Raw genomic sequence first — 10,337 nt, 5'->3', positions numbered from 1 at the left:
GACTCACAGATCGTGCCCACTCTTGGCCCCGTGCGGTCTGGGGGTGTGTGTGCCCCTTTCAGTGAGACAGCCCTTTTCCCAGGGGTCCACTCTCTCTTGGGGTTAAGCCCCTCCACCTCCTGGAGCCGCACCTCTCTGAGCCTTAGCACACCTGTTTCTTGCCATGGGCCCCACTTGCTCTGGACCCCAAGGGCCTCCACGCCCAAAGGGGATGATGCCACCCTATTCTCTAGACCGGAGTGACTCTCAGCCAGCGTAAAACAGGAGGGTTTATTGAGCGTTGAACACAGCACAGGAAACTCTCAGGGCCTCAGGCCTGGCCTCCCTCAGCACAGCATATCCAAGTCTCTCCTGCATCCAGGTGGGCTCTGCCTGCTCCTTCTCTCCAGCCCAGAGCTCCCCTGCTTCCCAGCTGGGCATCTGATATCACCAGCCCCAAGCCCTGCCTCTGTCCATTGTCTTCTCTCCAGGTACACAGGGTCACCTGGGCCTCCTCTCTCTTCGCAGCCCATTGTCCTCCCACTGGCCAGACCCGGCTGTGACTCCTGAGCTGGGCCTCCGGGTCACAGATTACCAGTCGCTGGGGTCTCCATTCTCCACGCCAGTGGTTGAGCTCCCAAGTTCCCTCGCTGGTCCTCTGTAACAAACTCCCTCTCCCATCACCTTGTTGAACCCGTAGCACCTAGGGAAACTGAGTCCCACCCCCCCCTGCTTGCCAACCCTAGGAAAGCCAAGCAAATCCCCCATAGAAAACAAGGAAAACAAGAAACTCCCCCACTTCGTCACACTGGCATTAGGAACTTTTTACCTATATTGGACTGTGCAGATCCTGGATTAGAACCCAGGAGTCCAGGCTTCCAGTACCCCCTGTTCTAACCTATTAGACCCCCTCCCTTCCAGAGCTGTACCCCTCTGGGAAGGGAATTTTCAACTCCTTGGGCCAGGAGGTAGGAGTGACCATAGGGCCCAGATACCTGGTGGCCTTTGCTGCTCCCCTGGTCTGTGAGGCTGGCATTGGCCTGGCTCCGGGACAGGCACAGGGTCCAGGACTTACCCCCTCCTGGGCAACAGCTCTTAGCAGCTTCTGGGTAATTCCTGGGGGTGGGGGGATAGGACACAGGAGGGCAGCTTGTTTACTCTGAGGGTACTAGGTGTCTACCCATCCCCATCCAGCCCAGTATCTCCCCCTCCACTGCCCACTCTGGGTCACACTTGTGGGCCATTCCATGGCAGTGTCTCCCCTCTCTGTTGCCCAGATCCAACCCATGGGATCAGCCACCCCTGTATCTCCCCCTCCCCCAATGAGATCAATGGGCTCATCCAGCCCATATTCTCCACCCCCTTCCTGGGACAAAACAATGGTACCAGTACCAGCTTGGCACCCGCACTCCACATGCCCATGGTCAGTGTCTATTCTGTACAGTTTCATTTATTGATGCATGAAGGGAGGTGGGGGGGCGGGGGACACAACACATTGTCCATTGAGGTTACCCAGAGGGGCCGTCAGGGGGCGCCGATCTCCCATCTGCCTCATTGTCCGCTTGACTCCAAGAGGGGGGGGCCCCACAGACAGTAGCCAGGCCCAGCTGGTCACGGCTCAGGATCTCCAGCCGGTCATCGTCCTCATTGGAGGGGGAGGCAGGGGCTTGTGTGGGGGCAAAGAATCGGACAAGGCTGTGGACCTCACGCAGCTCATAGATGGTCTCCAGGGCCAGCAGCATGGCTAGGAGCCCCAGGAGAAGGTAACCTGGGGGCGTGGGAAGAGATGATGATCAGGGTGCTGAGATGGGATTTCTCCCCTTTCCTCTGCAGCACAGCTCCCCTACTGACCCCACTGCCTCCCTGCAGCACAACACCCCCTACAGAGCCCCCACCCCATCCCTGCAGCACAGCGCCCCCTACAGAGCCCCCACCCTGCTCCCTGCAGCACAGTGCCCCCTACAGAGTCCCCACCCTGCTCCCTGCAGCACAGCGCCCCCTACTGAGGCCGCCCATGTCCCTCCATGCAGCACAGCGCCCCCTACAGAGTCCCCACCCCTTCCTTGCAGCACAGCGCCCCCTACTGAGGCCGCCCATGTCCCTCCATGCAGCACAACGCCCCCTACAGAGTCCCCACCCCTTCCTTGCAGCACAGCGCCCCCTACTGAGGCCCCCATGTCCCTCCCTGCAGCACAGCGCCCCTTACTGAGGCCCCCATGTCCCTCCCTGCAGCACAGGGCCCTCTGCTGAGCTAGTCCCCCCACTCTCTGCAGCACCGCATCCCCTAGTGACTGCCTGGAGAATGGCTCACAGGTGATGCTGATTTTGTAGAGATGGCGCAGTGAGGCAGGGCTGCTGTGACCTGGCACGTAGTCCCCAAGTCCGATGGTGCTGAGTGAGATGAAGCAGAAGTAGACGGACTCCAGGAAGTTCCAGCCCTTCTCCAGGGCCCAGAAGCAGAGGGCTGGCAGCAGGATGAAAAGCCCCAGCACACTCAGTCCCATGGTAGCTGCGTGGCCCAGTGCTGCGTGGCCAGGAGGGATGCCCCAGTGGGTGTGGAGATACTGAACAGGCCGGTGGCTCAGCAGCCCCATGAGTTGCTGCAGAAGACAGGTGGCCAGGAGCAGAGTGGCTGGGAGTCCCAGGAGGGTGTAGAAGATGCAGAATACCTTCCCCCCATCTGACAGGGGCACCGTATGGCCATAGCCTGGGGGAAGAGAGTCAGTGGGGAGGGGGATGGGGTGGTGCCCCTCCCTCCCAGCCCGCAGCCCCCCGCTCCCCCACCCTGGGCTCCCTTCGCCCCCCGCAGTGCCCCTCCCTCGCAGCCCGCAGCCCCCCGCTCCCCCACCCTGGGCTCCCTTCGCCCCCCCCAGTGCCCCTCCCTCCCAGCCCGCACCCCCCCGCTCCCCCACCCTGGGCTCCCTTCGCCCCCCCCAGTGCCCCTCCCTCCCAGCCCGCACCCCCCCTGCTCCCCCACCCTGGGCTCCCTTCGCCCCCCCCAGTGCCCCTCCCAGCCCGCACCCCCTCCGCTCCCCCACCCTGGGCTCCCTTCGCCCCCCCCAGTGCCCCTCCCTCCCAGCCCTCCCCCCCCCCGCTCCCCCACCCTGGACTCCCTTCGCCCCCCCCAGTGCCCCTCCCTCCCAGCCCGCCCCCCCCCGCTGGGCTCCCTTCGCCCCCCCAGTGCCCCTCCCTCCCAGCCCGCCCCCCCCGCTCCCCCACCCTGGGCTCCCTTCGCCCCCCCCAGTGCCCCTCCCTCCCAGCCCGCCCCCCCCGCTCCCCCACCCTGGGCTCCCCGCTGCCAGCTCCGCCGGCGCCCCTCACCCCGCCTCGGGCCGGCCCTACCCGTGGTGCTGAGGACACTGGCGGCGAAGAAAAGCGCCGAGCTGAAGTCCCAGTTCTCGTCGTCGGAGACGTTGCCCAGCGCGGAGACCCCGGAGCTGTCGGCGCCCAGCACCCGCTCCAGCAGCCGCTCCAGGCCGGGCTCCGACACGCAGCCCTGGTGCTGGCGCAGGAAGCCGGCCCTGGCGCCCCGCAGCGCCTCCCGGAGCCCGGCCTCCCGCGGCGCCTCGACGCCCGCGAAGACGGCGGCGCCCAGCAGCAGGAAGAGCCCGTAGGAGCCCAGCAGCAGCCAGTAGCGCCAGGGCCGGGGCACCGCCGGCAGCTCCATGGGGCCAGCCGGGCCGGGCGCAGGGGACTGGGGCAGCGGCCGGGCTGCTGCTCCCTGGCCGGGCCCCACCTGCCGCAGGTGGGGCTGCCTGGCCCCGGGCCAGGCGGGTGCAGCCGGTTCCTGCCGCAGCTGCTGAGCTGGGGGTGTTAACCCTTCCGGCGCCGGCCTGCCCGGATCCGGCCTCTGCGGAAACCCCCGGAAGGGACCCTGCAGTCGGATCGACTCCCTCAGTGCCCTGAACCCAGAGAACCAGCCCCCTGGGGAGGCTGCGAGCCAGGACACCTGGGCTCTACCCCAGCGAGGGGAGGGGAGTGGGGTCTAGTGGTTAGAGCAGGACCTTGCGAGCCAGGACATCTGGGTTCCACGCCTGGCTCTGCTGCTGACCTTGGACAAGTCTCCCTCATTCAGTGCCTCAGTTTCTCCTCCCAGCCGGTGCCTCGTCAGACTGGGAGCTGTTGAGAGCAGAGGCTGTTTCTCCCTGTGGGTCTTTGCAGCAGTGGGGACCCCAATCTCTGCCAGGTGCTGCACAGACCCCCCCAGGGAGAGCAGCCCCTGACCTGAACAGCTCCAGCCCCAGTCAGATTAGACAAAACCAGGATCATTCCCTATTTTACTGATGGGTAGGGTTGCCAGCCCTACCGGCATTGGCATTGATCTCCTGGTAACTATTGGAAGCAGTGGAGCAGATTGTAATAGGTAGGGTACAATTCATGACATTACATCGTGTGTGTGTGGGGGGGGGAGGGGGGGGAGTCTCCTGGACTAGCTTCGGTCAGAGTTTGCAACCCTGCAGATGAGGGAAACCATGATCCTGCATAACATTGGCAGCAGAGATGGGATGTGAACTTAGGTGTGCTGCTGCAGCCCCCCAACCACAAAACCCTTCTCTGCTCCCCGATTACGGGCAAGGTTCTTCTGCACAAAATATCCAGCAAATTTCAGAGACCCCAGCATACAAACGGTTAACCCTTGAGTGCCCCAAACGGGGTGGGGAGGACTGACTGGGGGGAGGGAGAGTCTGCTCCCAGCAGCTGCATGGGGGTTACAGGAGGTCAGAGCAGGCATGTGTCTGGCTAGGCTATTGAAAGTGGCCGGCGTTGGGGAAGGGGGTCAGTGGGGTATGAAGCCGCCCTCCACCCCCAGGGACTGGAAGGGTGTGTGTATAGAATTGAAACCAACAGTGACCCCCTACACAAACCGGGGAGAAAGCTGGGATCTTTTGCAATAATCGTTGGTAAAGCAGCTGGTCTCTTTGGGCAATGTTGTCTGGCCCCCCCGAGCCCCAATCACCTCCCATCCTGGGCCCAATCCCAGGCCCTGGCATGCTGCATGCCCACTTGGCACCAGGGGAAGCAGCCGTTCAACAGGGAAGACCTGCGCTCCAGGGACAAAATGAATGGGTGCAGTGATCCCATCCTGTCTCCTAGAACAGCCATGCCCTTCCCTTGCCCCCAGGGCCTTTGTCCCACACTGGGGACCACTGGCCACATGCAGAGGCCACTTGTGCAGATGGAAAGAGTGTGGCCGAGCTCGTAGCATTTCACACGTGCTTCACACCAGGCCTGGGGTGGATCAGACCACTGGGCCCATCTAGCCCAGTATCGTGGCTGCTGGATTCAGAAACCTGGCAGCTCTGGGATAATTTAGCCCCAGGTAAAGGTTCCGCCAGACTCCAGAAAACTGAGGCATGGCTCAGTGCCACTGAAGCTTAGACCCACACCCCCAACCCAAACTGGGTAAACTGAGACACAGCTCAGTGTTGCTGAAGCTTAGACTCCACCAAAAATTGGAGAAACTGAGGCAAGGCTCAGTGTTGCTGCAGCTTGGACCCCAACCAAAACTGTGGGAAACTGAGGTATAGTTCAGTAGTGCTGTAGCTAATATCTCAGCCAAACTCCAGGACTGGAGGAACCTTTTCCCAGGAACAAATTATCCCAGACCTGAGTGGGTTTTAAGCCAGCCACAGGACCAGGCTAGATGGAACCACTGATTGTTTTTTATCTCGTCTAACTCTGGATATGGTGGCTATATCCACCCCCCTCTTTTTTTTTTTTTTTTGTAAAAAGGCTGAATGGAAATCTAGTGGCAATGAGTCCCACAGGCAAAAGGTGTGTGTTTTGAGGCGGGGGAGGATTTCTCACAGGGCAGTGCAGAAACAAGAGGTAAGGATTAATAGGATCATTGGGAACCAATAATGAACTGAGAATGAGGAAATGATACCTCGCTGGGATGTTGTGCTGGAGAATCCAGAGATGAAGTAACAAGGAACTGAAAGATTATTGTAATGAAATAAATAAAAGAACAACCACACAATATCGCTAATGAATAGAGTAATTAATCAAGATGTTAATAAAATAATGATTACATTATTAACCCATGACAAATCATACATAATAAAATTTACAAATAAATATAATTAAAGAATAAATATAACAGTAAAATAATACATAAAAACATTACCAACAAAATAAAACAAACAATTATAGTCTCAATTACTAGTTATAAAATTAATGAAATAAATTGATATTTTGTGATAAAGTTGAGCCTGAAATAAAGCTATTTTATTATAATAATTACATTATATTAACAAAATTATATGAAAATAAACATAAATATAAAATAGAACATTTAAAACATAATAAAATACAATAACATTAAATGATAAGCCAACAATAAAATAATTATAATAATTAATAATTATAAAATGTATAACATAAAGGATAATTATTGCTATAAATTAATATAATAAAATTATACCAATTAAATCTATCAATAACTATAATCAATTAAAGAAAACACTAATAAAATATAATTAATTATAAAATCACTATAATAATAAATCAGATAAAATTAAATGATACAATTTAATAAAATATAATACACAATATAATTAATAAAAACAAAAATAATAAAAGGAATGATCGAGATAATTAATAAAATGTAATATATACAATAATAAAATCAATAAGATATATTTTAAAATCAGTTAATGAAATAAATAAGAAACATTAACTACAACAGGGAAAGCAATAGAAAATATGTGAACAAATAAAAATGAAATTAACCCAATAAAAAGGAAATGCATAATAAGAAGAAACAAAATACAGGAAGGCAGACATAATAAAGTGGAGAGATAATACATTTTTTAAAAGTCACTAAGGACAAATTTAATGTTAAGAAACCATAAACAATTTATAAGTATAACAAAGAGCTCATACAGTGTATATTTAAAAATAAATTATTAATATAAAACATGATGACAAACAGTACTAACATGACTGCCTGTGTGGATGAATAAATGACACCACATAGATACTAGACTGCAGGGGACAAGCCTACACCCCGGTTTGGGGTTGTGGGGCACGGAGACTGTAGGGGGATGGTTCTCCACTCACAGAGTGTGCAGGGGAAATAAACCTTAAGGGGCGATCCTGTCCTATAGGCTGTGGGGGCTGGGTGGAATCTGGGTTTGATACAACTCTGATATATATACCCCCCCACACGCCTGCCTGCCTGATCCCCTTTAGAAACTGAACCAGAATTCCCTCCTTCCCCATGTGCATCTCAGGGGTGCAGTGAAGCGTTAATTCCTCCCCCCTCCACCCCCCGCTCCTACCCCACAGCCCACCTCCAGTGTGAACTCTCTGTCTGGGGGGATGACTCATTGGAACCCCCCCAGCACGTGCTGTGCCTATAATAGGGGGTCCTTTTGTGTCTGGTGCAGGCAGGGATCACGTGTGGGGGCACCTGCCATCTGCCACTGCCCCCCACTCCCTGGGGACCCCCTAACCCTGCTGCCAGCCCCACAGCCATTGGCTTCCCCAGCCCGACCATCTGGAGCTGTGGGGCTGCACAATAGGGCGGGGGCTTTATATATAGGGCTAGGGCATATAGGGGCACAGAGGACACACAGACTGAAGAGAGTGTGGACAATGCTGAAGTCCAGTCAGGCTGAGGGAGACCCCAGAACTGGCACAAAGGCTGGACAGGCAAAAGGAGCCCCAGAACCAGCACTGAGGGCTGGACAGACCGAGGGAGCCACCAGAACGGGCAGCGAGGTGCGGACGGGCCGAGGGAGCCACCAGAACGGGCAGCGAGGTGCGGACGGGCCGAGGGAGCCACCAGAACAGGCAGCGAGGTGCGGACGGGCCGAGGGAGCCACCAGAACGGGCAGCGAGCTGCAGACGGGCCGAGGGAGCCACCAGAACCAAGGGCTAGGCCGGCTGTGAGAGCCCCCAGGGCTGACAACAGTGAAGTTCTTACAGGCTGAGGGAGCCCCCAGACCTGGCATCAAGATCCAGACTAGAGAGCCCCTAGTGCCCACAATGCCCCGCGGTTTCCTGGTGAAGAGAACCCACAAGGCAGGCCCGGCCTCCTATCGGATCCGAGCCCCCTCAGCTGAGCCCCTTGGTGACAACCCCTGGCCTCCAGGCTGCCCCACACCACTGCCCCCCACCCAGGGGAGCCCCCCTGGTGCAAGTGGGACTCCAGCAGCCTGCCCTCTGCCCCAGAATCCCCTGCTGCCGGCAGCCTCCCCCTCCTCCTCGGGGCAGGGAGCCATTGTGTGCCAGCTGTGCCACCAGGCCTACAGCGACCCACCCTCATTGGCCCGGCACGGCTGCTCAGGCCTGGCCCGCTTGGAGTACCGCTGCCCTCAGTGCCCCAAGGCCTTCGGCTGCCTGGCCAACCTGGCCTCCCACCGGCGCTGGCACAAACCCTGCGGACAGGGGGCAGCCAAGGAGAACCAGAGCCCGGAGCCAGGCATCAGTCCCGACTCCCACCGGGCTAACTTCGGCTGCACCCATTGCACCAGGCGGTTCCGGCGCCGCAGCGACCTGCATAGACACCTGCATCTACACCGGGCTGGGCCAGGGCTGAGCCAGAGCCAGCATCTCCATGGCAACCGCCCCCCAACCCCGCTCTGCTTGCCAAAGGAGGGGGCTCTGGGCCTAGCTGTTGCCTCTCAGCCCCGTCCGCTGTGGGTGGTTGTCTCCCCCAGCCTTTCCCAGGGCAAGGGAGGTCTGATCAGCCCTCCCTAGTGAAGCTCGGGCTCCCCCCCACAGCAGCTCTGCAGTGCCCCTCAATCCCAATCTGCAGCCCCCAGCTACCCCAACCCCGGGCTTCCCCCTCAGCTCTGTCGGTGCCCCATAATTCCAACCCACAGGTCCTACTACCCTAGACCAATGCCCTCAGTCCTGACCCACAGCCCCCTGCTATCCCAGTCCTGGGCTTCCCCCCTGGCCCCAGCTCTGTCAGGGCCCCTTAATCCTGACCTATCCCAGCCCTCAGCTCCTTCACCCCAGCCCTTCCAGTGCCCTCAGTCCCAACCCACAGCTCCCTGCTATCCCAGCCCTCACCGTCCCCCCGCTATAGGAGTACCCCTCAATCCTATTTATTGTGTAACAGAGATTTTATCATGAAGATCTGAGAGCAACAAAGAACTGTTTTCAAAGAAGAAAACTGCTCAGGTCAGGCTGGCCCAGGGCCTCGCCTTCCCCAGATCCTGAGCGCTGGTGTCAGATGTGTACTAGACAGACTCACGGACTGGGCAGACCAGGAGCAGACAGACTCCCTGCGGCTTTGCTCTTCTGAAAAATTGAGACGTTTGCCTTGAAGATCCTGCACTGTGGGGAGGGGGTTAATTTGCAACAACTGCCCTGTTCTGCGTGGGTCCCTGGTAGCCCACAGGCAGAGAGAGGCCCACACCAGCACCACCCAGCCTAAGGGGTGCTGCCATGCTCAGCGTGGCACAGGAGCAGAGCTACGCTGGCATGGTATGACCCTGGGCACTGCTTAGGAAGGCAGCTCTGTCTGTGCCTGGGGGAAGGCATGTCTTAACAGAAGGGTTTGGGTTGAGATTATTGTGTGGGTGAAACAGTGGGTGTGTCTGTATGGGAGGAGTTTGTTTGAACTGTGTATCTGGGGTGGGGGGGTGTTCCTATGCTGCATGGGGTGTGTTTTGTGTCAGTTTGTGGGTGGGTTGTCTAGTGTGTCTGTGGACACATTTTGCAATACCGCTGTGGTTCTGATCTGATGGGCCCGATAATGGCATGTTTCTGTATGCAAGGAGCTCTTTAATGACCTGAAAATCAAAAGGGAATCTGACAAACAGTGGAAACATGGCTGAATTGCTAAGAATTAATACAAAAGACTGGCACCCACAGGCAGGAACAAAAGCAGAAAGGCTAAGGCACAGAATGAGTTACTCCTAGCAAGGGACACAAATAAGGGTATGTCTACACTACGGAATAAGGTCGAATTTATAGAAGTCGTTTTTTTAGAAATCGGTTTTATATATTCGAGTGTGTGTGTCCCCACAGAAAATGCTCTAAGTGCATTAAGTGCATTAACTCGGCGGAGCGCTTCCACAGTACCGAGGCTAGAGTCGACTTCCAGAGCGTTGCACTGTGGGTAGCTATCCCACAGTTCCCGCAGTCTCCGCTGCCCATTGGAATTCTGGGTTGAGAGCCCAATGCCTGATGGGGCTAAAACATTGTCGCGGGTGGTTCTGGGTACATATCGTCAGGCCCCCGTTCCCTCCCTCCCTCCGTGAAAGCAAGGGCAGACAATCGTTTCGCGCCTTTTTTCCTGAGTTACCTGTGCAGACGCCATACCACGGCAAGCATGGAGCCCGCTCAGGTAACCGTCACCCTATGTCTCCTGGGTGCTGGCAGACGTGGTACGGCATTGC

General features: G+C 56.6%; 1 protein-coding gene across 2 annotated transcripts; it reads right to left on the bottom strand.

The window, feature by feature from the left end:
• Window positions 1–269: 269 nt before the first annotated feature.
• On the bottom strand, window positions 270–3,805 carry KCNK7 (potassium two pore domain channel subfamily K member 7). 2 transcript variants are annotated; one of them, XM_084635379.1, is made up of 4 exons: window positions 3,322–3,805; window positions 2,291–2,686; window positions 1,492–1,747; window positions 270–1,095 (listed from the first exon to the last, which is right to left on the bottom strand). In XM_084635379.1, the coding sequence occupies exons 1-4, from the start codon at window positions 3,644–3,646 to the stop codon at window positions 873–875; spliced, it is 1,200 nt and encodes a 399-aa protein (XP_084491505.1). In that variant the 5' UTR covers window positions 3,647–3,805; the 3' UTR covers window positions 270–872. The 2 variants fall into 2 exon arrangements, with proteins under 2 accessions (XP_084491505.1, XP_084491506.1); XM_084635380.1 differs by lacking the exon at window positions 270–1,095 and having other exon boundaries at window positions 1,412–1,747; window positions 3,322–3,797.
• Window positions 3,806–10,337: the final 6,532 nt, after the last annotated feature.

This window comes from Lepidochelys olivacea (genome assembly GCF_965140295.1).
Source record: "Lepidochelys olivacea isolate rLepOli2 genome assembly, chromosome: 7".
Taxonomy (NCBI): domain Eukaryota; kingdom Metazoa; phylum Chordata; order Testudines; family Cheloniidae; genus Lepidochelys; species Lepidochelys olivacea.
The sequence above is the reverse complement of the archived record's forward strand: the minus strand, read 5'-3'. Positions and strand labels throughout refer to the sequence as shown.